Source organism: Chanodichthys erythropterus, chromosome 7 (genome assembly GCF_024489055.1).
Source record: "Chanodichthys erythropterus isolate Z2021 chromosome 7, ASM2448905v1, whole genome shotgun sequence".
In the NCBI taxonomy this organism is placed as follows: domain Eukaryota; kingdom Metazoa; phylum Chordata; class Actinopteri; order Cypriniformes; family Xenocyprididae; genus Chanodichthys; species Chanodichthys erythropterus.
In genome coordinates, this window is record NC_090227.1 from 34,493,408 (window position 1) to 34,521,331 (window position 27,924).

Below are 27,924 nucleotides of genomic sequence, written 5' to 3' on the forward strand. Positions count from 1 at the left end.
GAGAGATCTGGGTTGCAGTTTGACCAGGTCTGAACACGGAACCAGAAGCACACTATAAGTCCACGGATTGTTCCTTTTCTGGCCCCGGCGCGCGCACAAGGATATTTTTGGATCGCAAAATAGAGTGCGCTGGAATAGTGGAAAACAACCGGAATAGTGAATTCTGTGAGGAATTGTCTGTGGATTTAATTCGCCGAGGAGCAGCTTCATTCATGTCACCAGACCCGCTGTTGTAGAGTGGATTTGAACGTGTTTCAAAGTCCGAGAACATTTGAGAGCGCGCGACCAGTGTAGCTTTTTGCGTGTTTTTTATTATTTTTTATTTTAATTTTTTTTTTGTTTTACAACAAATGCATTTGATGTAGTTAAAACCCGTTGTGCGTTTAAAATCTAAAAACTTTCCAAACGTTCTTCACATGTAGGCTACTGACAGCGTTCTTCTAAGATGAATGCGTTTCTGTGTAGCCTTGCGGTTGTTTGACATTTTCTGTTTTTAATGCAATATAACATTGTGCCTTCAAAACTAATGTTGTGGTTTTGCCACCAATATATGGTGCTCGGCTGTGCACGCGCTGCACGGCATTCGGCCAACATTAATGTTGCACGAGCTCAGAAATAGTTTTAAATCGCTACGATCTGAACGTAAATAACTCATCTAGAGTTTCAAGTTGTCGTATGTTCAGGACGAAACGCTCAGGTCTTGTGCGGCGACTCTGGAGAAGCCGTTTGATTCCAGATAAAGAGGGGGGCGATGGATATGGCAAAAGCGGCGAGGGGTCTCGAGACGATCTGCTTGGCACCAACCCAGAGAAAATTCCCAAGACGGAGTTCAGACCGATGACCCCGAGCGGGTCGCCTGGCGTGGACTATGGGGAAGTGTGTACGAGGAATCCCACTGAGAGCAGCGGTGGTGGTGGTGGTGGTAGTGGTGGCACCTCAGGGGGCGTTTTGGACCAAGATGGGGGTACGGTGTGTACGGTGGGAAGCCCTCGGTCTGTGCAGGACAGCGATTGTAGAACAGTCACTTGCTGTTTATTTAAAGATCGGGACCATCATTCTGGATCTAGAAGCCCGGAGCCTGGCTCGTGCCAGTTCGTGCTGAGGAACATTGGTTCTTCTCGGGACCCCGGTCCTCTTGAGAGCCAGGAGACGAAACCTCGCTCCGTCATGGAGCAGGAGCTCAAGACCGCCACCTATTCGCTATTAAAAAGGCTAAAGGAGAAAACCTTGGATACTTTGTTGGAAGCCGTGGAGTCCAAAGGAGGGATGCCGAGCGACTGCGTGATGGTATCGCGGACCGAGCTGCGGTTAGGCGGCCACATGGCTCCTCCACAGCTGCTCATCTGTAAGCTTTATCGGTGGTCAGACCTGCAGCACACGGCCCAGCTTAAAGCGCTCTGTGAGTGCAAGAGCTTCGGAGCTCAGGACGGTCCGGTAGTGTGCTGCAATCCATATCATTACAGCCGACTCTGTGGGCCAGGTAAGCGAAGATCCCACTGACGATTAGCCTGTGTCTAAACCTTAAACTGACTATATTGTCTCATTATTAGACTTTGTTTTACACCTGCTGTTATGCCGAAGGTCTTTCCTCAGGGTTCCCTCAACAGTTGCATTGAAGCTGTGTTGTTACAGTGATTCATATACTACAGAATGCCATTGATAAAAATGAGTGCAGTAGCAAAGAAGAATTTAGCTTTGCTTTTCAGTGGAAAAAATAGACTGCTCTTCTTAGTAAAATGTAAACAATTATGTTTTAGTGCTTTAAATATTCAGTATTGACCAGCTCTGTACTGTATACTGTTTTAGGAAACTGACTAGCTAAATTGGCGGGAGTAAAATACAAACATTGGGGTAATTAATTATACAAAATGCATGTCGTTTTTTAAATGTCTTAATTGAATTGAAGATACTGAATTTGTAAACTTATCCTTGATTAAATTAGGCTACTTGGTTTATTAATTTTCTGCTGGTTAGTTGGTAGCCTAGCCTAATGTATTCTCCAAATAGTTGCCTGGAATAGAAGAGTAGTTTTTTCAGTCTGATCTCATGTAAACACTGGCTGTGTGGCCTAAAAGATCTTAAATCTAAGACCAAGCGGTTCAGCTTAAAAACATTCACCAGTTCCTTAAGTCGTTTAGCAATAATAGGCTATAGTTTAGTCAACTGCTGGATTATTTCCTCTCACAAGGCTCATAATCACCAATACTTGTTCATTTCTACATTTTAGATGTTACTGTGAAATATTTAGTCTCAACCAAATCTCGTTTAGAGATAAACTGCTCTTCACATGCTTTAAAATCCCACAGATTCATGGGATAACATTAGAGCAGTTAGAATTGCATTCATTGACTGTATAGATTGACATCTTGTGAGGTTACCATTGGGAACCTGAGGCACTTGGCAACATATAAGTCAGTTTTTCCATAATAAATCTTCACTTATTAAGAGATAATTTTTAATCAAAGGCTTCAAACTGACAATTACACTCTTTGCTCAGCGTTTTATTGGAGTTTCTCAGAGCAGAGACGCTTGAGGGAGACAGCAGCCCCTCTCTCTGCCCTCTGTTCTCTCTGTAGACACACATAGCTCACAGGCGCTCATGCGTGTCCCCATGAAGATGGTATTTCTTTCATGCGATTGAACAACAGAGCCCTCTCAATCTTCAAACTCTATCAATGGTTCTGACGGGTTTTTTTCAAGGTTAATTTTCACAGACGACGTTAAAGAGAGAAATCCTATTGTTCAGTTGTTGCCCTGTGCCTGTGAGCACATTTATCACATAAAACAGTGTTTAAGCAAACATTTCAATGTACTTAGCAAGGGCTACAAAGAATTTACAGGATTTGTTTATCAATTTTTAGCGGAAAAATACTTTAATTTTGCTTTGTTGTAGCTTTTGTCAGTATTTACATTTCCATTTTTTTGTGAAGACTTGATCACTTTGAAATGATATCAGTTTCAAGTTGCGCTTTAAAAGTCGTTTTTTTTCCTAAGGAGGACCCCTCATGCTATTTAGGTGAAGGAGTGGCGGTAATATACAGTTTGCATACAACTGGCGCCAGACTGACTCGCTGTGTATCTGAGTGACTGAGTTTAGGATCCTGGCAATTACTGCCGCCACTCTTAAAGAGACAGTCCACATTATGCTTTTCTTTTTCCCCCACTAGTACCAAAAGGCGAGGTCATTACTTGTCCAGAGACTTTTTTTCCTTTGTGCCGTCAAACTTTTAGTGGTTTTCTTTGTTACTAGATGAGTTTTTGAGCATTGAAAAGATGAAAAACTTAATTACCTGCTTAAACAAGTAGTTTTTGTATTAATCTTAAATGGAAAAATCCTCTGAATGATGTCCATACCATTAAATGGTGAATCACCTAAAAACAGGCAGTGGTTTATTCAGCTTAAGGTCATATTTGCCTCAAAAACAATCAAATTAATGAAATATTTGTATATATAGGCCTATAATATATTATTTTACATTATTGTTGTGTGTGTGCTTACAATCATTTTGTTTATAGGCCTATCCAAATTCAGCGATAAATGTTTTTTATCCGAGGTGTTTGTCTATTTTAATCATTTATTTAAATAATAATTATAATAATTAAAAAAACAAAAACAGTGGTAAGAGTATACTCACCAGAGAATGAGTTAAACTGAGCTGCTATATATTAAGTTTGTGCATTTGTGATTGATGTTTTTCAGTTGTAATATATGTTGCAAAATGTTGATGTATAATATGCAACACCAACATGAATAATAGTATCTGCTCTGATTTTGGTGGAAATCGGTGTGATTCTGGGGAGTTAAACATGGTAAAACATGAATAATAATAATATGAATAAGAGTAGTACACTCATTGATATCTCAAAGAATTATAAAATTAGTAAAAATATTTAATAATTTTGTATGCGAGCAGGGGATGTGTAGATGTTTTAATTCTGCAGAAATGCTTTCTGTGCAGTTTTGTGTATGCAGATTCCATATGGACTTGTACATACATTTTCTAGAGCTGTAGAAAAGATTCCATATTGTCTACATTGTGTTTTGTCATTTAATATATTGCTCTTTTTGTGAGTCATAGACTCAACCTTGTCTGTCAGGATTAAGTCATATATCTCAATTTAAGTTCCTCCATGTTTTTCAATTCCAATTGTAATCATACTCTTGTCATATTTCAGAGTCACCCCCTCCTCCATACTCAAGACTTTCCCCCAGCGAAGAACACAAGCCACTGGGTAAGTTTCACGCACACTCTAATTGCTGATTAAATATGTATTTATGTAAGTTGTTGTTGTAAATGATCATGTACATGCACATTCTGAGGGAACAGATGATGGCAGATCATTTACTGACCAATTTAATAAAGTAATCTGTGTAACAAAATAACCTAGCCAAAATAAGTCAGTGCCATCAGTTGTCATCCACTGGTTGAATCCCTGGGCTTTACGGAGAGCCAAAGGGGAAGCAAAAAGTAGAACAACGTGAAGAATTTTAATGGTGGCAATTAGGCACAGTGACCAACTGAGAGCCAGCGGAGGCTGCAGCCAGTATCCGGCAGGCCCATTTTCAGCATGCCAATCTGGAGCCGGCCTGGGCTCGGCCCTGTCTGTTGTGAGGGATGCTGGGGCCTGGCACTGGGCTGGGATATCCTCTCAGTGCCATAGCTCAACGTCGGGCACACTGTTGACAAGAGGTGGGGTGGAGAGAGGGTACCATCTGGAACTGATGCTTTGGTGGTTTGCAGCTCGGCTTGTTAATTGTGATTGCGTTTTTTGGAGATCAGCATCTTAGAGAGCAGCTTCTTGACACATATTTCTAATGTTTACACCAATACCAATGAAATTCCACGATACTCAATAGCAAAGCAATAACTAATATGCTAGTGAACACACTCCTTTATGTAAAATGCTTCAAAAAGTTTGGGTTCGGTATGATTTATTCATGTTTTTGAAGTCACCAAAGCTGCATTTATTTAATGAAAAATACAGTAAAAACAGCAATATTGTGAAATATTATTATAATTAGAAAGACAGATTTCTGTTTTTATGATTTTTCAGGATTCTGTAATGAAGCATTTATTTGAAATACAAATAATTTGTAAAATTCTAAATGTATTTACTGGCACTTTTGATACATTTAATGCATAATAAAATGTGTAATATGCATAATGCATAATATGAATAATAAAATGCATAATAAAAAAAAATATCATACTGACCCCAATATTTTAAATGCTATTGCATTTATATAATATTAAATATTAATTTAAAATAAAGCAATGCCATGTTGCTTGTTACCAGTTCTTTTAACATTCCTAATCAAATGAAAAATGATTTTTGAAATTTCTAATTAACTAACCAACTCTAACCAGATCCTTTATCTCCTCAGATCTGTCAGATTCCACACTGTCTTACACTGAAACGGAGGCTGCCAGCTCGCCTAACGTCACCCAAGGGGAATTCTCAGGTGAGTTTTCTTATTTAAAAATATTTTGGCTCTGAAATGTAGTGTTGTTCTGTCAGCATGGTCTGTGATACCATTGTCAGACTTGTTGCTGTTTTTTCCAGTCCCGGAGAGCTCATGTGGTAACATCTTTGTTCAAACAAAGGCTACGTGCCTGTGATGGTGACCTTGCACCAGATATTTACTTTTTTCCCCCTCTCTGCAAGAGAGAGCAGTGAGCATACAGAGGGTGTTTTCCCTTTTAGTCTCCTTTTTTTGTAATACAAATCTCAAAGTCGGGCAGCAGTATTGCGTAGACAAAGTTTGCATTCGTTTGCATGGCCAGGAAGGGTTAAAGTGCTCAGTAAAAGTCTAAAATGCAAAGAAAACATCAAGGCATACCTTCCGCTGTCCTAAGTTCTGCGGGTTCCCATGGAGTGTGTTTGAATAAATGAGCAAACTTTGCAGGTAATTTGGTTTTTATGTTGTGCTTTGCTCCTCCTCATTAAAGGCCATTAGGAGTGGAGAGAGTGCGGTGGAGATAAAGCTCTCATTGTGAGCCCAGCAGAGGTTCAGTGGGCCGTGTTGGCTGGCTATAGAGCCTGCCTCCCCTCCTCTGTTTTCTTTCAGAAATATTTGAGTGGGATCAAACTGTAATAAGATCCAAGCTCGCAGGGACACACACACACTCGAGCACACCGAGTCACGTTATACGCTCTGCACACAGCGGCGCGTATCGGAACACGCACACACGTATCAGCCTTTATGGCTCTATCTTGACCGGTGTGGGCTTTTTTTCCGTTCCTATGAAAGGGCCACACTGAGAGAAAAGAGGAGAAACAGTTTTGTGTCATGGTTTGAGATGAAACACTCCCCTCTTATGGAACGAAATCAACATGCTTCTCTCATAAAACTGGAACCGTACAGTGTACGTGGAGGATCATGGCCGCAGAGACAGAAAGGCTAAGTCCTTGTTTTGCAGTGCTAGAAATAGCATTCAAAGAGAGCGGGTCAATCTGCCCCCTTTCCCAGAAGGAGCTACCTGAGCTTGTGGCTTCATGCACCATGTCACCACCACTTCACAGGCTGGCGACACTCCTTGTGCAAACAAATGATGTTTCAAATGCTTGCGGAGATTTTTTATTTTTTTTTCTGCTCTGGATTGGGTCTGTGTGAACTATGATTTGCTTTGTAGCTACATAGTAAGGCCTTTTTAACTTGCATGCAGGATCTTTTTTAACTAGATATGTTTATTATTGTCCTATACTGACTTAACAAGAACAAATCTGACAATTTTTGAGTTTTTTGCCGATATTTAATATTTAATTATGCATGCTCATTTCCCCTATTTTTACATTTAAATGAGAAACAATATTGTTGGAATCACTTTCTTTTTTTTGAATGCTAAAAACATTGACAGCCAATCAGAGCTTGAGCATTTAAAGCGGCAGATGACAAAACTGCAGCATAGCTTATAATAAATAATGGACGCTAGTATAGTTATCGTTATAGTTACCTTAATAGTCATCGTTCTTGGTGTAAACGGGTCTTTACTTTTGCCATCGTGTAACGCTCACTTAACCTTTAAAAAGATTTAGTAACATTGTTAGATGCAATCTTTAGGGAAATTAATATAAATTTTTCTACTGTGCATTATAATAATGTCTACATTTTTTATGTAATTTTTAAAGACAAAATTGTATAGAATTTTAATATTAGAAATAAATAGAAATTTAAGAATATTAATACCGGTGTATCTGTACAAGGAAATCTTTTTAGTTAAGAATGCAAAACACATCATAGGTCCTGTTTACACCTGGTATTAAGATGCATTTTGGTTTATCAGATCACAAGTAGACAAGGGAGATACATTTCCTGTTTACACCTGGAGTGTTAATCCATCTCTTTTGTCTACTTTTGACCACTTCTGTCCTGATTTTTTCCGACGGGAAGGTTCTATGGGTGGGTAAATGTATGGGCTTTTTCAGATCTTTCGATCTAATGGACAAAAAATTAGCTTGCGCAATTTACATATGAACGCGACCGGAGACGAAGGAAAAACACACGTAGAACAGCAGCTTTAGCTTCTGCTCTAATATCCGCAAAGACCACGACGAACGCGGTGATAAATCAGGAATTGTTGCAAAAACATTGCGCTTGGTATGTTTTTCATCTTCAAACCAAAATTGGGTCTTCAGCCGACAAATTTAAATCCCGTCTGGCTAGCGCTCATTCCACAATGTTTACGAATTAAGTCAGTAGGCGGAGAGTAGCTGGTCTTTTGTGGCTGTTCGAATGCATTTCACCACATGAGCATCTACACTACGAAAGCAATCTGGTTGAATGCATTTTCATCTACCTCTGGAAACGGTCAAAAGTGGCTAAGCTCAAAACTTTTTAGACCCCGTTTACACCTGTATTTAGCATCATTCACTTGTGATCCGATCGACTAAAACGCATATGCATGTCTTTTTCAGTACAGCTAATAGTAATTTGGTGTGAAGCATTGAATTGACAGTTTTACAAAAACACCAGTAGATAAATTTCCATAGGTGACCCTCTCCAAATTAAAAAACATAAGGTATGTAAATTAGGAGAGGGTGACCTATAGAAGTTCATCCCTTTCCTTTATGCTACAAAGAAAGGAAACTGTATGATCTAAAATCTAAAAGCGTTCATGCATATGGCCGTCCACCCACTCTGAGTCCCTTATCCCAACCCACCCACATGCAGGAACTAGTAAAGCTCTTAAAAGTGAGGCCAGGGGGGCCGAAGGTGGGAGGGGAGCCGATCACAGCCCCCTGGGCGAGTTTAACTTCTGCTCTGAACACTCATCCACTCTGTCTGACAATAGCAACAGAACACATCTCAACGAGTCTGATGAAAACTCCCCGCCGCCCAAGGGCAAGATTTTAGAGAATTTGGTGTCTTGGTTTGAAAGACAGTGTGTGGACGCTTGAGATCTGAGGCTATTTATGTAGTAGATCTTTGATGTCTTGCTGCCTCAATGAGTTTGTTTGAAAAGCACTGCGTTAGGGGTTTCTGTAAACTTTCCTGCATAAATGTAGCATTTTGCGTGTTTGTGCACGGCTGTTTTTTTCTTTTTCTTGCGCGTCCTGGAATCCGTGTGAATATTTCTGCATGTTTGTGTTGGTGTCTGTGTTGTCTGCGCTCCTGTGTGTTTGGGTACATCTCTGTCTGTTTGTGTTGTTTGTATCTGGATGTCTAGAGCTCGCCGTTTCACCCGCAGTTTCTCGTTTAAAAGCAACTGTGTTTGTCAGTTGATGTCTACACTGTGTCAACGCACAGCTATTGATTAAGTGTTCACTATGTTTTCAAAGCATGGCCGTCGAAACATGTGGTCGTGATGTGCTACACGTGTGTCTGTAAAAATATGTGTGTGTGTTTCCAGTCACATTCTGTAGCTGTGACTGAGTTGTAATGCAGCCCACCTGTTTCCTCACTCCTTGTTGTGGCCGTGTGGAGATCAGAATTATGTTCTTTGAAGTAGGTCTCATTGCTTCCTGTATAACTGCATGCATGTGAGTTTGTGTTTCCTCTCTGTATTGGGGTTTTTGTGATCTTTGTGGTTCACAAGTCCCTGTATAAGGAGGTGGTCTCCTCGTACTCAGTGCTTCTGATGCTGACTGAGAATGTCAGCATGATCATAATAATGGGTACAATTTTGTCACGATTCATGCGTTGTTATTTGAATGGAATTGGATATACTTACTGGATGTTTCATTGTATTTTAAATAGAAGTTCATACAAATTTAAAACAGATAATTGTATTCTAGATTTTATATACTGGTTCATAAAATGAAAGTTATTAATTATAGTAGTACAACTCTACATCTCTTATATTGAATCCAAAAGGTTTTAATTATATTTTGCTGCATATAAAGGTATTTTAAAGATTTTGAAGTGTCAAAAGGTCATTCGGTTTAAACGTCCAAAGGCCAATGCAGCCATTTCATTTGTGATTAAAATATCTTAAAATGTAATAAATGTATATATTTTTTTATTCTGCCATGATTTTATAACATCATATATTAACATAGAGCAAAATGGTATTCAAATTATGTGTAGAAGTCATTGCTTTGATATGAGAAAGAATGTCCAGAAAAATGAATTTCATTGATGTCATTCAGAGTAACCAAGACCATTTTGGATCAAGTCATGCGGTCAATATCATGTGACAGGATGTGACATCATTCAGACACCTGCAAAGGACCACATGGTCGTGAAGCAAAGTAACTCTCTTTTAACTATTTGAAGAATTCATGTTTTCACTTGCTCATACGCATGTCCCGAAACATCAGGTAATTCGGTACAACCGCTATAAAACATGGAAAATGTTGTAAAATGTTAAAAACTTGTACTAAATATAAATTTTTTGATTGTCCTTTCGCTAGCTAGCTAGATATCAGCCTGTTAGCATTGTTTGAAAATATCGGTAAAACCGAAATTTTGACAAATTTTGTCCATCTTGTAAAAAATGACAAAAGCAGTGTTAATTGATTATAAAAAACACATAAACCACATTGTTAACACTTAATAAATATTTAAAATTAATTATATCTCCATTTATGTTTTTTTACACTTTTAAAAACCTTATTCATCAATGACCCATCTATCTGAAAAACTTTTCTTTTCTTGTTAAAAATTACATGCAGTTTAATGAATTTCTTTGAATTTCAATGAATTTACTTTAATTTCTGAGAGCAGTTCTATTTCTTAGTAATTCAGCAATTGAATTGGGATTTAAAAAAGGAATTCTGGATGACGCACATTCCTGCTGCAGAGCGGTAGAATTGTTTTCCCAATGATTATCAGTCTCTGTGATGACCAGTGGCTGTTTACAAATCATTCTCAGACCAGTCATAGATGTTCTACAGCTGAGAGATGCACCCTAATAAACCCGCTGGAATTTGTGAAAGGAAGCAAATCCAATAGTTTTCATGCACATACTTTCATACAATCACGTCACAATCATGGCGAGAACTTACTGTAGTTGTGTCATCGCTGCAGGAGAGACCCCACATCCCTCTGAAGAACCCTGTGGTGTCATTATGTTTTGTATGCTGTGTTTATTTTTTCTTGGGAATGTAGGAAAGGCGGTCGGATGGCTGTGTAGGGGTAGGTTTATGAAGAGCCGTTCTGGCCTGAGGAGGAGGAAAGGCTCAGTCAGGTATAGAGGATTGGTTTGGTGTTCTGTAATTTTACTCTGGGTTCACTCTTGGTGCTTTGTGATGTTTACACTGCCCTCACTGTTTTTGGGGAGTAGACCACAGCCTGGCTGGCGTCCCTAAGTGAGGTCTATCGGTGCTGTATGTCTTAAAATGGAAAGCAGTGACAGCCTCATTCAACTGTACTGGACTTTACAAAACTGATCAGCATTGTGACTGAAAACTAAAGCCAGTGGGACCTTTTCTTTCCCCCCATCAACAGAGTGTTACTGCTGGTGTTGTTGTCCATTTTGGATCTATTCTGGATCTATTCTGGCTCTTCTGGGGCATTTTAAAGAAATGCGACGCTTTCTTTTTAAAAATCACGTTGCATTTGAATTCGCACACGTCTTCTGTGAGCAGTAAGCCCCGCCTTCTTTGATTTGATTGGCCAGCTCACTCATTCTGACAGTAATAAGTGTTGTTAGACCGCTGAGGCAGACCGGCCTAAAAATTTAACTTTTAAAACTTTTTTTGTACAGCAGAGCAGCATCAATAATACGAAATATATGGGTCGGGAGAATTTGGCCATTTCTAATTATTGGGGGTACTTGTCCCCCTCAATGTCTATGGTGGTTACGGCCCTCAAGTAATGTCCCAAAGTACAGTTCCATTTTTCATATCAAGAGTGGCAATGTGGGCCTATTCAGAGAGTGATATTTGCACCATGAAGTATTAAAGTTCTGAACTGAGAGGAACAGGTAGCATTGCTTGCACATGGTTGATTACAGTATCAGATATAGACAGTATCAGATAATACAACTTCTTGTCTTTGTTTTCGTAAAAGTGCCATTTTACAGGCCAGTATGTGTTTTGTTTTGACTGATAGTCTGACACAAGCATAATCACATACTTTCCCTCTCAGAGAATCACAAAACAGACCTTTTCTTTTTTTTCTTTTTTGTTGATAAACTGGCAGCACTACACACATGCCAGTCTGTCTAGGTCTGACCTGACCTCATTTCGACAGTGCATGAAAAGGGCATCTGGAAGAACAACAATTAAACAAAGTAATCGAAGCATGTGACGGCGTGCTGATTACCACTGATTTGATTGCATCCATAGATTTTGAACAGCCTTAAAAAGGCATGTGATGTCTACTATTCAACTTATTAGCTGGCTTGCAGATGCCTGAAAATATCTACACTGGGTTTCAAATTCTTTTAATTGTCAATGCCTAAATCTTTCAGATTAGGGTTTGGGCTAATTCACCCAAAAATGAAAGTTCTGTCATCCTTTAAAAGAATGTTTACGCTGCTCTTTTCTATTTAATGAGAACATACAGTGACTATCAAGCACCAAAAAAGTATTGTGAAAGTACCATAAAAATTGCCCCAGTATTCTGAAGCCAAATGATTGCTCGTGCAACAATTTGACATTAAAATTAATCTTGCTTTCTCAAATTTAAATCTTAAACTTTAGAAATATTTCTAAAAAACAAGACTTGATAAAAATGACAAAATGCACATAACCAATTTACTAAAAATATATACTATAAATAAAATGAAAACTGAAAATAGAGAAAAAAAGAGGGTGATTTAAATTGACAAGTTTTCCTTTAAACCGGTGATTGTGAGAGATTATAGACCTTTCTGAATCTGAAGACTTTAACTGCACTGTATTTATTCCGTCGCTGAGGTAAACTAGGATCATGGGAGTGACATCAGTTGTATTATGTCATTTACAGAACTACGAACGATGAGTTGTATAACTTTTAAGTGTCAAAACAGTTCTTCATTGGGACTGTTTCAGTTTGAGCTATCCTTTTCCACTCTTTTTCCTAAAAACCCATGCCAGTCCATATTACAGAAAGACAGAACAGTCCCACACTTGCACTCCCTGCCCTGCCTCTGTCACGGTGTTACTATGCCAATGAAAAATGAGCCATGGTGGGGTGGACAGTGCTGGGCCACCCATTTGCCCTCCCCCCTCATATTCCCTCACCTCGGCGAGCCTTGGTATCTCTCCCCCTCTCGCTCTTTCCCTCCTTTTATCTTTTTTCTCCCTCTTCCCTATTCCCGTTGCCTGGCACGGGGCCTCAGGTTTCCACCGCAGCCCCAGAGCCTGCCCACACTCCCCCAGGGCCCCAAGTGCTCCAGGATACGGGATGTGGAAATAATGTGACTGGAGTACTTCCACCCTGCCTCCAGAAAATCAGGTTCTGCGGATTGTTTATTTGAGGGGAAGGAGGCCTCAGCCAAACATCCTGTTTTAAAAAGCTTGCCTGGGTTTTGTAGTGCAGTGGCTGCTCAACTACCCCTTTGACGGCAGGGGGAAGCTGAGGAATGTTGAAGAGAAGTCCAGCAGCCACTGAGTTAGGATACGTGTGTGAGAATACATGTGTCTGTGTGGCATTCCTTTGATTTCAAGTTGTTATGTTTTTTATTTTGCCACAGTATGCAGTTCCGTGCCATCATGGCTATACCATACAGCTCTCCTTGAACGTGTGTTCCTGTCCTGAATGACCGACTTCCTCCTCCCCTTACATAACACACATAAACAACACAAACAAATGCTCCTCAGCCAATTGCAGATAGCAGAGTTATTCACCCACATCTATTGTATCCAACAGATTCCAAAAATGACATGCATATTTGTTTGTCATCATGTTATTTATGTCTCATTGAGATTGTATTGAGTTTTTGTCAGTAGGTTTACATGTATGTGCACAAGCAACTTGGTCTTCTCTAGTTTGATTGACAAGTGATCTAACCAGTCATAACGCCGAATCCGCCATTGTATCCCAAGCAGTGAGAAGTTAGAAGATTAACCTCGTTGGACTTGAACTTGAAAAATGGTGTGTACTGACATCTTTCTGCGTTTGAAACAACATTCCTTGTTTTTATGCTATTTTATGCTATGCCTGTTATAATTAATGCTATTAATTAACTTGTAGGAGGAGATGATCGGTTCACGAGCCGCTTGAGCTGAGGCACTTGAGCGTTCTGTCACGACCATGGTCACGAGTCAAAACAGTTTTTATTGTTCGAATTCCTTAAAAAAATTACACAATTTGAAAGCTGGGACTTTGTTTAATATCATAAGTAACCTGCTCTGTCTTGTCTGTCGACGTGTTGTCAGTGTCCTCTTTGCTCCGCGATGTATTTTTCACTCTGTGTGGAATGACAGCGCCATGGCTTGTCGGACAAAGCAGCAGTAACTAAGGGGGACGGGTCTTTGCGAAGGGTCAATTGGAGTTGGATGATTAGAGATGATTTTTTTTTATCCACTTTGATTGACCGCTAAAAATATTTCAAGATGTGAAGCAGTATTGAAAAGCAGAATTTTTTTCACCAAAAGAACTCAGACTGTCTATAGTATTGTTGTGATATCAGTCACATATTACACAAAAATCAATATCAGGCTAATACAGTGACATGAAGCATACTTATTTATCATCCAACATATGACCAATGTGTCTGTCCATTTTAACCGACACACCTATGTAGAGCTTGTGTAAAAATGCAGAACAGAAATTGATTTTTTTTTTGTACAGGTAATCATTTCCGCAATGGCCCCACCCCCACCCAGTAATGAATGAGGGAATGAGTCCTGCAATGCGTTCTGGGAAGGCTGGGTCAGCCCATCTCTCCTCTCCCTCCACCCTGCACGCCGCTGAGCCTGCCTGCCTCCTCCAATAGAGCCATTCATTCAGTCCGGGCCACGGGGTTAGGGAAACAAATAAAGAGGCAGCCATGCCATTAAAAATGTATGGAATGTCCAACTGTTAGTTTAGTGTTTTAGAGAGCCTCTTCTCAAGGCTGCGGAAGGGGGAACAATACTCCGTTGAGCGACCGTCACCGTAAAAAGCTTTTGCTTTCGGCCTCGGCTGGCCCGCGCCCAGAGGAGAGCGGGCAAAAATGGTGGCAGTAGTAGATGCAAAGGCCATTTTTATTTTCCAAGCAGTTTCGGATTCCCGGGAATTATAAATTCCCGAGCCTGGCACTGGCGAACAAGCGGTGATTTAGGCCTGCGGTTTGATTGCCTAGCTAAAATAAAGTGAAGAATGTTTTCCCCCCTTCCTCCCCAGAGGAACATTGACAGTTGTGCGGGGACCTATGGCAGCCAGTATTTTTAAAACTGGGAGAGCCAACGCATTCCTCTTGCCTGCAGAATGCACTGTGTGGATTAACTGCAGGGGCCCATGGAGTCCAACATCCTCACGTTAACCTTCATTAAGAGAGAAACACAGAGTGTGCATGGAGAAAGAGGCATGGTGTATGGGGCACAGTCTTTAAATGATTAGTTCACTCAAATTTACTCACCGTCATTCTTTCTTTGTGATTTTTAGGTGAACTATTCCTTTCAGTTTTGTGTATGTCTTGTAGATACAGTGTGAGTAATTATCTGACGTAATGTTATTCTCACACTGGATACATTTGTCACAGTGCATTTGCACAATGAGTTTTCTGACTTTTTAAAGTTTCATTTCTCAGTTTTTCTGTTTCTTCCTTTCTTTCTTTCCACAAGTTTGGCCAAGCAATGATGATGTTCTCTTGTTTTAGAAACGGGTGCTACAATCAAAAGGGTTGAAGGCAGTGCACACTTGTCAGGCTAACTCATATTGGCACTGGCATATTTTCGGATTTTTCCAGAACTCCACAAGGAGAGTTGTTTTTTCCCCTTGTGTTTGCTGCTCAAAATTATGGAAATATTATTCAGACTAACCGAGCAGGATATGCATGTCAAAAAGGGGGACTTCTACTCTCACAGAAATTCATTTATTAAAAATGTATATATACACATTTAAATAAAATATATTACAAGTATTCGATATGAATAATTCAATAATTGAATTCATTTGCCACTGACATACAATTTTTTTACTCTTACACTCTTACAAAATCTTTCACCAAATAGTACACAGCTATTGTGACTAGAAGGAGCCATCTGCTTTTCTTAACATTTAAGAGTCCTTGATCCTCAAGCTAATGACTGCAAAACAGATAAGGGAAAGAGAGATAGAGATATAGCAAGAGAGACAGAGAGAGTCAGGCCTGGCGATCAAACTGCAATCACTCACTCTTTCACTCACTTAGCCACAGCACATTCTCTGATGTAATTAGTGGTATGACGAAGCACACTGTACCTGTTTTAGTTTGCCCTGTTGGTCAATCTAAGCGTGGAACAAAAGACTCCCTCAGAGACATAAAACAGGATTTGTGAGCACCAGAGAGCAAGAGGAACACTAAGTTGATCTGCACTCTGTGTCCAGAGTTTGGTCTCTCTTTCTAAATTCAGTTACAGCCCTCAATGGGGAGTTCATGCCATACCTCAGTGGCCCTTATTGAGGACTTTGAAAGCCCACAGCAAACAAGCCTATTTACTTCTGCTTATTGTGGGGTATTTCTTGGATTTTAGTGGTATTTTGAGGTTCTTGTCCGTTGTCAATCATCACAGTTTCCGATTCAGTCGCGCATTTAAATATGGTTGTCAATCCAGAAACTTTGCAGTGTACTTAGCAGCTTGAAAAACTAAACTTGTATTCAGATTGTGAATGAGTAATCGTGTTGAACAAAACAAAACCTTGTGCGTTTTCAGCGGTAAGTGCATTGTGACTAACTGATAGGCCATTGAGTTCACATGCTCAATAGATATGATTGTGATTGGCTACAATGCTCAGCGCTTGTAAAAATCTGCTGTAAATAGAAACCTTTGGTTTGCGGTCAAACAAACACGAACGAGAGCGTTTAAAAGCAGTGTGTATCAGCAGGGAACAAATATACCTGGTACGCTGGTACTGTCAACTCTTTTTTTTTTTTTTTTTTTTGGTACCGGTAGTACCAGGATGTTTGACAACCCCCCTGTTTTGAGTTAAACATGTCTGGGGGGAGTGTCTATTAAAGTATATGGTACTGGTGTGCCTCAAGGCTATGTCACTGGTGCTTAGCTATTTCAAGTCTCTCAGATTCTTTGTCCGTCTTGCTTTGTCTTGCCCTACCTGACAGGCTTTTAATGTAGGCCTTCTAGAACTGGGTAAAAAATTTTTTTACAATCTCAATAATTCTCCTTTTTATGATATTCAATGCTGTACATTAATCAGTATTTCTTAAAGAACATTTTTTTTTGTTTTACAGTTTTTTCTAAATAAAAAAGTGACTATAATTAAATCATTTTAATTTATATGCACTTATGTAACAGCACATGGTGATAAACACCAATATTTATTTATATTTAATTTTTTAGGAAACGTACATTAAATTGTCAATTTATTAAAATAATTGAAATAATTGAGAATATATTGCAAATATTCAGTATATATCACCAAGCCCTAGAGCCTTAAACTGTCTCTCCATTCATGCTGATAGGCCTGATACCTTACAAGCTATTAGAAGCGCTCGCTTGTGCATTTTTAATAGGGGAACATAAACAGTTTGCTTTGTTTTAGGAAGCAGCTGTATAGCTACCCCGCATGTGCGTGGCTTCAAGCTTTTGTGACTGAAACAGAAGGCGAAGACGGCACGGCTGTCAGGATGTATTCACTTGAGTGTTTGTGATCCATTGGGCCGATCAATAGCACGCCATCATCTGAGCTGAGTATGTGTCCATCACCTTGCAGATGAGCTGTATCCAAATACACAGCTTTCACCCTAAATTAACCTGAGATCAAGAACTGTCTCAACCACTGGCCTGGCTCCATGCTCTGAAACCGTACCTGCTGTGTATCATTCAGCTGCCAGAGCCCATTTTACATTAATGTACGGCAAATATCTTTTATGACAGGAATATTTGCGGTAATCAAACTCTGGTTTTCTGATAAGCTACACTTAATAGATCATAATCTCTTAAATAATAGATGATCTGTATTTTCATATCTGTTTTCCTTGATTAAAAATAAGGATGGCTCCGGAACCTGTTTGAGAGAGTTTTCAGAGTGTCCCCTTAATACGTATACTGTAATTTGCTTTGGATAAAGTGTTTTGACTAAATGACAGATGAGTAAGGGTTTCATTGTTCATCAGATCTTTATGGCCTAAGTAATGCATATAATCATGGATTAGATATTGTGCACAATCACCGTTAATCTGTTTTATTGCATCTAGAAAGTGGTAAACATTCACATACAAACACAAACCAATAATCTATCCCATGCTCCCCTATAGAAGCAGCAGCAGTACGATGTTGTGAGCGAGCTGTAGAAGGTCTGTATTTCTGGGAGTTTGTCCTTCACACTGCCCCGTCTGTTCTCATGGTAAAGGAATTCAGTTTGGATCCCCTAGTCCTTCTGGCTAAGTCTCACCCGTGGAGATCAGTACACAGATCTGTGGGTCTTCGCACCGTTTGACTCGGCTGTGGAAATCATTGCCGAGGCCCAGCAATCTGACCTGGGGAGACCGCATATTCGTTCATTTGTTGCTCTGGGCTCAGATGGCCCATGTGTTAAAATGTCAACACTAGTGAGTGTTAAGGAATCCGGAGAGGCAGGGCAGCAACGACTGTCAGTGAATCTGACTAGCTAAGCTCTGCTTTATATGGGTCTGAGGTGTGAATCTTGGGCACATTTGACCAAGTCGTCATTAACACTATAGAGCCATAGCGAAGGGATTAAAATATATGCTCGCCATCTGCAATGAAATCCGCTTGCAGTCTGTAATTCTAGGCTGTGAATTCTGTTTATTTGCATTTTGAGAAATGCAAAACAGATTGAGATTGCATAGCCCTTCCTTAGCCTAATTATAGGGCTGCACAAGTTATCGAATAAAGAATAATAATTATGGTTTCTGCAATGAATCATGAAAAATGTTGATTACAGCATTTCATTTATGTCTTGTCCTGATGCCAGTCTATTTGCAGCGGGATTTTTTTTATTATTATTTATTTATTTTTTGCATTTGATCTGAACAAAGAATGTGTCAAAATTTTAATATAAAATATATTAAGCTGCAGCCCTATGTGAATTTTTTTTCTTTTTTTTCACTATCGATTCCATAAAAAGGGGGAATCAATAAAAAGGTTAATATAATATAATATAATAATGTATGCATATATATTATATATATATATATATATATATATATATATATATATATATATATATATATATATATATATATATATATATATATATATATATATATGCCTCTTCGTCACAATTACAGAACCTGTGAAATGGCTCGACAAGCACAGTTTTCATTCCTATGTTGATGTATTTCCTGTTTAAACAGGAAGTTGGGGTGGGACATATCATATTTTTTAAGTCAGCCAATTAGCTTTAGTTATGTCACAGTCATGAACCATGATTTTGCTCACTGATGGTGGTTGCAGGTGGTAATAAAGGAAAGGACATTGTCATTCTAGAGAGCATTTGATTGGACAAAGGTCTGTGTAGTGCAAAATGAGTTAGTATTTTTGGTCTGTTTTCCTGGAAGGAAAACAGCTTGTTTTAAGTATTTTAAATATGTATATCTACTAAATGTTAAATTAGCACTTGCATGCAGATGACCACAAAGCATCCCCAAAACTGTCATTTTGTTCTCCTTTCATTTTTTGTTTTTCTGTGATCTTTAATCACAGAAATGGAATAGAAAGTTATTCCCTCTGCATTGATTTTGCTTCTGCCTTTTTTAGATATGTCATCTCACCGCTTTACAGCCCAGCAATGGAAACAAGGAGCCTGAGAAAATAGTAAAAACTCTAAAATTAATGAAGTGAAGGGAAGAAAAGGAGAACGGGTCAAAGAGAAAGAGATCTGTGTGAGAGTGCCGCCCCAGTTAGTGCGTCTGGCTGATAAAGCAGTCTTTGATGGCAGAGATAGCACAGACGCCAGCCTAAATGTGGCCCGTTAGTGTGTTGTAAGTCGCCCTGTAGTGATAGTTGTCTAAAAAATCAGAGCCGTACCAAAGAGAGGCGAGAGGGAGGGAAGTATGCCGGCATTGTTTGTTATGTTTCACTTTTTCCCCTGGTCCAGGCAACTGTAATTCCAGCTTCCCTCTCTGACCCCAGTGAGAAGAAGAATGCCCAGGCCTGTCAAGAGTGGCGTCAAAAGATGAATTCTGTCCACCATAAAACTTCACTGTTCTGTTTCTCCTGCTCACATAAACACTCTCTGTCTTCCTCCCCCTCCGCCTGTCAGCGCAGTGGTACAGTCTAATAGCTGGAGGGAATCTAATCCTTGGCACAGGATAAGAGACTCAGACTCCCCCTCCATTCCCTCCCTCTCCATCTCTCTCTCTCTCTCTCTCTCTCTCTCTCTCATTCGCTCTCAGTTCAGTTCAATTCAAGAAAGCTTCGCTGCCATGAATGTTAGGATCACATTATTTCCAAAGCAACAGTGTCTCTCTCTCTCTCTCTCTGTCCTGTCTCTTTCCCTCTCTGGTTAAAGGGTCTGGCAGGAGTGCTGTGGAGGAATGAGTTCATCTTTTCAGAATTCCCTGGATTAGAGGGGATGAAAAAGACAGGGATGTGGGCCTGTAGTTTGGTGGGAAGAGATGACAAGCTGCTGTTTTTCCTCTCAATCTTTCTCTCGCTCTGGATCTGCCCAGAGCTCTATGGACGTGTGTTTACCCCGAGGCGGTTCTTTTCTTGCCTTTTCTCCTCCCTGCATGGTGTTTTTAAAAGCATTAGTGGATAATCACATAGTATCACCATTGAAATCAACCCCCTTTTGTGTATTTAGAGTTAATTACCTCCAACTCACCCCAAATGAATTTTTTTTTTGGTGTGGTGTGGAGGGTGGGGTGTGTGTGTGCAAGCAGATTCTCCAAATCTCTTTTTCAGCCTTTTTCTTTTAGTCGTTCCACCTCACATGGAGTCTCGCTTCTGTGCATCTGTAAAAATGTAACACGAGACATTGTTTGAAATACAATATGATCAATGTATGGTCCACATTTTTCATGCATAATTCATATTCTACCATTCCTTTGCTTATTCCATTCCATTGACTTTGCTTATAATACGCCGCCTAAGGTCTAAACGCAATGGGGCGAATACATGAAAGTTTTGCAGTCTCTACTACTTGTTCACCAATCACCTACCATCTAGTTTGACCATAGCACATTTAATTATTTAATATACTTTTATATATATTATATATATTATTATTATTATTATATTTTTAAAATATAAAAATAATTCTCTAAGTTTTTTGGTTTTTGAAATAATCTTTTGTGCTTAACCAGGCTGCATTTATTTGATACATTTCTGTAAAAACAGTAATATTGTGAAATATTATTACAATTTAAAATAACTGTTTTCTATGTTAATGTATTTTATAATGAAATTTATTCATATGATGGCAAAGCTGAATTTTCAGCATCATTACTCCAGTCTTCAGAATCACATGATCCTTCAGAAATCATTCTAATATGCTGATTTGCTGCTCAAGAAACATTTCTTATTATTATCAATGTTGAAAACAGTTGGGCTGCTTAATATTTTTGTGGGAACCATGATACATTTTTTGAATTTTTTGCTGAATAGAAAGTTCACAGGGGCAGCATTTACTTTTAATAAAAAATATTTGTAAAGTTATAAATGTCTTTACCGTCACTTTTGATCAATGAAATGTGTCCTTGCTGGAAAAAAATAAATAAATAAATAAAATTCTCACCCCAAACTTTTGAATTGAAGCATATATAGAAGTATTTAGTACATTTATTTATATTTATATAAGATTATTAATTTCAAATGAATGAAGTCTGCCATAACAGCTTAACATTTTGAGGAACAGGACCTAAAAATATATTATAAAACCAATATTTAGCCATGTTCAAAGTCATTGTAAATTTGTTCATATACTGTACACATCAGTTGCCTGGCAACCGTAAACAACTAAACTCCGCCTAACATTGTGCTTAACAACACCCCTTATTAACAAGTTGTTCATCGCCTTGACTTGTCTGGGACACATCCCACTCTGTATTTTTGCATTACTCCACGTTTCCTTGTTGCACATGTAAAAATCGTAAAACAGTCCTGCCCACTGATAGCCGCACACCGTATATACCACAATATCGCCCATTCCAACACAGATTGTTTTTTTCTTTAATGCGAATGTGGCCATCTAGCCTGGGAACGGACTGTGAATTGCATGTTTACCTTACTGTTCGAGTAGCACGTCCACCAGAGCATTATGTACAAGCTCTGAATTTCAAAGGAAATACCTTTGTGGCTGTCTAGCTGAGCGTGTGTGCGTGTTTTGTTCATTTCAAGGGCTGGTATTTGTCTGAAAACAAAATGGAGACTAAATAGAAGACTTTAGCCTTCTGACAAAGTAACCTTTAGTCTCACAGCCTTCTTAAGCTCTTGCTTTGTAAGTCAACAAGGCCCTCGCTGTTGTTTGATCTCAGCTGGACATGTTTGCTTTCCTTTGAGCGATTTACTACTCTAATATAATCTTTTCCCCAAGCAACTGTTGTTGCGTTTTTGACAAATTTTGCACCTGTGGGCTGTGTGCAGAATTATACACACTCTTGAACTGTCACTAGAAGTAGTCGCTGATTGTTTTCAACCGTGTAGTTTTCATGTGTTACAGCACACGGACAGCATTGACAGCATGTTTGTGAATCTTTGTGTTTTTCAGTCGTTCCAGCTGAGCTCGGGAAGGGGGTCAGACGCCGCCGTCCCCTCGGAGCCGATGACAGCGTGTGTCTCCTAAGAGATTGACACTGGTGGAGACAGTTTTGAGAATATAATAACAATAATAACACACTCTACCTTTCTAATGGGTAAACCGAGCTGTTGAAAGGTGCTGGGGTTAAATGAACGCAGAGCGGCGTAATTGCTCCCAGCTTTTGTCTTCCACCCCTAGTGAAGTGCGCGTGCGTCGAAAGAGAGAGAAAAACTGAAGAGTTCTGAGGTGTTTTCACTTAAGCTAGCATTTAGTCTACCATTATTATCTGTACTCAAACTGATGGGTCCACAGCGCTTAAGTGTTGTTAACTAAACCGTTGCTGAGTCATTAAGGTACATGAGTTGAGATGTCCACCGCCTTTGAACTAACACCTACTCTCTGCAGTTGATGCAGTCTAAATGAGGTTTATTATACTAAAGTACCGTCATTGGCTGCGATTAGAGCCATGGTGCCGTCCGTCTGTCTGTCTTTCCTGGTCTGAGTAAGACTGTATTTCCAGCTCTGGCGGCTTGTCAGAGGCTCTTCACTGACTCATGAGTGAGGCCTCCAGGGAAGGGGAGACAGGAACTATTGTATCCTGCTTGTTGTGCGCTTGCTGATGTGCATTTTCCAGCTTCTACCTGAATACATGCACGCACACAAAAACATTATCACACGGTGCAATCATTTAACTTTCTGTCAAGGGATGAATTTGTTTCTTGAGATGAAATATGCAAATAAATGACCCTTTTAATTTATACTAAAAATGGCAGTTGAGTTAAAAAATGTAATTCAAAAATAAACAACTTCATTCTCGTGTTACGCAGAACGTTTGGGTTTCCGAAAGAGCCAATGAGGTTCATTCTCGTGTTACGCAGAACGTTTGGGTTTCCGAAAGAGCCAATGAGGTTCATTCTCGTGTTACGCAGCACGTTTGGGCTTCCGCAAGAACCAATGAGTTTCATTCTTTAGTGTTACGCAGTACGTTTGAGCTTCCACAAGAACCAATGAGGTTCATTCTTGTGTGTTACGCTACACGTTTTGAGCTTCCATAAGAACCAATGAGGTTCATTCTCGCGTGTTACGCAGCACGTTTGAGCTTCCGCAAGAACCAATGACGTTCATTCTCGTGTTACGCAGCACGTTTGGGCTTCTGAAAGAGCCAATGAGGTTCATTCTCGTGTTACGCAGCACATTTTGAGCTTCCGCAAGAACCAATGAGGTTCATTCTCGTGTTACGCATCACATTTTTAGCTTCCACAAGAACCAATGAGGTTCATTCTCGTGTTATGCAGCACGTTTGAGCTTCCGCAAGAACCCATTATTTTCATTCTCGTGTGTTACACAGCACTTTGGGCTTCTGAAAGAGCCAATGAGGTTCATTCTCGTGTTAAGCAGCATGTTTTGACTTCAACAAGAACCAATGAGGTTCATTCTTGTGTGTTACGCAGCACGTTCGAGCTTCCGCAAGAACCAATGAGGTTCATTCTCGTGTGTTATGCAGCATGTTTGAGCTTCCGCAAGAGGTTTGGTCTCGCACATCAAGCGTATATGGTTGAGCTTCTGTTTATGTTTGCTGATCACTGTTTATATATGAATAAAAGTGTAAATTTAATCAGTTCATCATATAAAGTGATAGTGTCTGTTCAGATTTGGACTAAACTGCTCGATTCAGTTGGATTAGATTTACAATCTCTTTTTGAACTTTTTGAAGAGTCGAGGTGATAGATGCATAGCTGTCAATGGAGGGACAGAAATTGCTCAGATTGTATTAAAAATATCTTTATTTATGTTCCAAAGATGAATGAAAATCTTATGGGTTTGGAACAACATGGGGGTAAACAGAATTTTCATTTTTGGCTGAACTATCCCTTTAAGCTGGTATGGACACTGGTAGGTAATTTGTTGCAGATATTTCAGGCAGGGAGTGTTTAAGGAAGAGCAAATCTGAAAAACAAAGAGATGGTACTGATTGGTTTTGAGTTCTAAGATTCTAATGAGTTTGCCCGATTTTTTCTCTTCCTTCCCCGTCTCCTTTCTCACTGACACACACTCACACGGCACCGCTCAGGCGAGAACAGCCAAAACACACACTCCTCTCTCAAACACAAACATTGGCTGATATTCTCTTCAGCTCTAATATACTTAAAACACATGAACACACATGCACAACACCCTCAGGAAAAGGGCCGGTCTCTGGGCTGAGCATTGTTCGCTCCCAAGCTAAACATTAAATAGATTATTAACCTTTAATCTTTGCACCTCTGTTTAAACCCACAAAGCAGGCAATGCAGACTCAACCACCCCCTTTCTGTATCTCTTTCCCTCTCGCTCACATTAAAACAGGGGGGCATTAATCATATCACAGCACTTCTGCGTTAGACACAATTCCTTCTGCATTGTTTCATTTTTGCATCTCATGCATTTAGGAATAAGTTCGAATTCAGTCCTCATTAGGCTGCATAGCTGGAAGCATGTCTTCCTGTATCTTTTCCGTTAGCTTAACATAGAGCTACTGATTTCACATAGATTCTTTGTGAAGAAAAATCTGCACGATTATTATGATTTAGTCACAATATTGTGACTAAAGGATGTAAAGGCCAGTGCAATGGTTTCATTAAACCATTAAGGCAGAAAAACCACCTTGCAAGCTCAAAGGATGTAAGGAATTCTGTAATTTTAACACGTAGGGGCCCAGTGCGAGGGGGCCATTTCAGTAAAGAGTGTGTGTAAAGAGAAGTCAGTCCGGATTCCACATATCCAAACATTTAATTTGTAGGTTTGTTCACTGTATGTATGCATGTGTGTGTGCTTATATTGTTTGTCGTATTTGATTTATGGGTCAATTATTGGTCCTCTACTACATCAGATCTTGGCACTAGTTAAAGGGATAGTTTACCCAACAATAAATGTTCTCTCATTTATTCACCTTCATGTAGTTTCAAACTCATATGCTGTTATGTTGTTTTTCAACAGAACACCCTTTTCTCCATACAACAACTGAATACATTTATATTGACCCTACAGATAGTCCATTGGACTTTTACAGTATATTCTTCAAAAAAGTCTTCAAAAGCCATACAAAAGCTCTATTTGAGGAACAGACTTTAAGTCATTATTCACTTATTCAGGCTCTTCATTTGGTCTTCAGGCACACAAGAAACAAGGTTTGGGCTTATTGACATCTAACCAGCAGCTAATAATGCAGAAAATAATAAAGTTTTGGTGATTAAATTTGGCTAATTTGGTACAATGAAGTTTACTTGTTTATCCACATTTGTGCAGAAAGTAGACACTGACACAGTGAAAAAACGTCACTGATTTCGGCCATCCAAAACTATTTAGATTTCCTGTTTCTACCAAATTTTTTTGGTTGTTGAAATTTTGAAGCATGACTAATATCGTATGGTTTCAAAATTCAATATAGAACCTTAAAGGGTTCTGTCAGGCACTTTATATATTAGAGTACATAAAGCGTTCTTAAAAATTGGAGTCAAGAATCCATAGGGTTCTATAGAACTATAGTGTAATTTTCTGATTTTTTTTAGTGTTTGATGTCCTTTTTGGAACATGACAACCTTGGTCACTGTGAACTGTCGCATAAAGATTCTGAAACTTACAGCATGCAGGTTTAGAACGACATGAGTGAACTATTCCTTTAATGACCTGGGCATTTGTTCACCCCTGGGAGTCACAGCAAGTGAATGAAAAGGAACCATAGACCTGGCCCTTAAAATCTCCTGCCAATAGCCTCTAAGGAGCAAAATAATGGCATCACTCAATGTGCAAGTTAATCTGAGCTGATAGCGTGAAGCCTGAGGGGTCAGGAGGTCACAGACTTGCTCTAAGTTGTCTGGGAGCTGAAAGCTGTCCCCAGGCCCGCAGCGTGAGCTGGCAGGGAGGAGACGCTCCCTTTCCATCCAAGCCGTCACCACCATCACCCACCCACAGGAATGTGGAAGAGAATAGAGACGGGGGAGGGAGTTGTTGCCGGACATGAGCTCACAGCTTTTCCACATCCCCCCCTTATCCCCACAAATACTTTCACCCCGGATCAAGAAAGAGCGGGCAGAAATATACACGATGTGTGCCGCGTGGAAGCGTTTAAGTGTGTGTGTGGCTGAGATAGACACGTATTCAGGGAGTTGTAAGTCACTCTGGGTTTGGCAACATATATGCAATCCACAAACAAACTCTCAAGCCATGGAAGTGAATCAAATGAGCTGGTTTGGATGGTTTTGGTTGTTCTGTATAAAGTGTGAATTGTGAGTAAGCCTTTTTTCTTTTTTGGAGAGTATAAGATTCAATCGGAATTTTTAATGTCAAATAATATTTTTTGTACCTGCTTTGGGACCTTTTTTCTCACCTTCAGCTTTTCTTTTGCAAACAACATATGAGTAAATAACTTTAATGAAGTACGTTTTGAAGTAGTGCCCTCTTGAGGCAATACACAACAGTGCAGCATTCCACTCCACTTCTCTAACAATCTTTCTGGCCAGCAAATGTTTTCATTTTGTTTGCAGTATAATGTCATGGAAAAACTTAATGACAGACCCATTCTCTTTTCTTGTTTCAGATGCCAGTCTGTCACCTGATGCCCCCAAGCAGAGTCATTGGTGTAACGTGGCTTACTGGGAGCATCGGACGCGGGTGGGCCGCCTCTATACGGTGTACCAGCCAGCTGTCAGCATTTTCTATGACCTACCTCAAGGCACGGGCTTCTGCCTCGGCCAGCTGAGCCTGGACCAGCGCAGCAGCACCGTGCAACGGACGCGCGGCAAGATCGGATACGGCTTGCTCCTCAGCAAAGAGCCGGACGGAGTCTGGGCCTACAACCGCAGCCAGCACCCCATCTTCGTCAACTCGCCTACCCTGGACGTACCGGGGAGCCGTAGTTTGGTGGTGCGCAAGGTGATGCCTGGTTACTCCATCAAAGTGTTCGACTACGAACGCTCATCCATGCTCAGGCAGGGGGCCGAGTCCGAGCTGCTAGATGGACCGTATGACCCGAACAGTGTGCGCATCAGCTTTGCGAAGGGCTGGGGCCCTTGTTACTCCCGTCAGTTCATCACTTCCTGCCCGTGCTGGCTCGAGATCCTCCTCAACAACCACAGATAACACATACACACATGGACTCGATCGTGTTGAGAGACTTTCGGACTCCACAAACTATCCCAAATATCATCTACTTAGATTTAATATAAAGTTTTATATATTATATGAAATATATATTATACTTGTAAATACTGGAGTCATTTTTACGATGTAATTATTTATGTATGGTGCAATGTGTACATGGACAAGAGGAAAAAACGGGAAATGCACTTTGGCTTATATATTATATATATAAATATCTATAAAGATACAGAATCTTTCAATACCAATTTGAAAAATTATACAGCAAAAATAGGAAGAGCCTGGTTTTGGTGTATAGTTTTCATATACTATTAATATCCAGATGAAAAGCTAACACCATTCACACATTGATAATAAAGTATTCGCATAATATTGTTTTGCTTTTTGTCTCTCACTTATGATTTTTTCACCCATAAACAATCCTTGATTCTAAATGATTGTTTTTACATGAAAAACAAGACAATGTGAGAGAGTACTGCACTGTATGCTCTTAAAGTGCCCCTATTGTGCTATTTTAAAGGTTTGTAATTTTGTTTTGGAGGTCTCCTATAACAGGTTTACATGCATCA

The 27,924-nt window shown here is 39.7% G+C and overlaps 1 protein-coding gene across 1 annotated transcript; it reads left to right on the top strand.

Moving 5' to 3' along the window:
• Positions 1–27,716, top strand: smad6b (SMAD family member 6b). The gene is made up of 4 exons (XM_067390326.1): positions 1–1,480; positions 4,177–4,233; positions 5,387–5,464; positions 26,796–27,716. Exons 1-4 carry the CDS (start codon positions 676–678, stop codon positions 27,335–27,337), a joined length of 1,482 nt encoding a protein of 493 aa, XP_067246427.1. The 5' UTR covers positions 1–675; the 3' UTR covers positions 27,338–27,716.
• Positions 27,717–27,924: the final 208 nt, after the last annotated feature.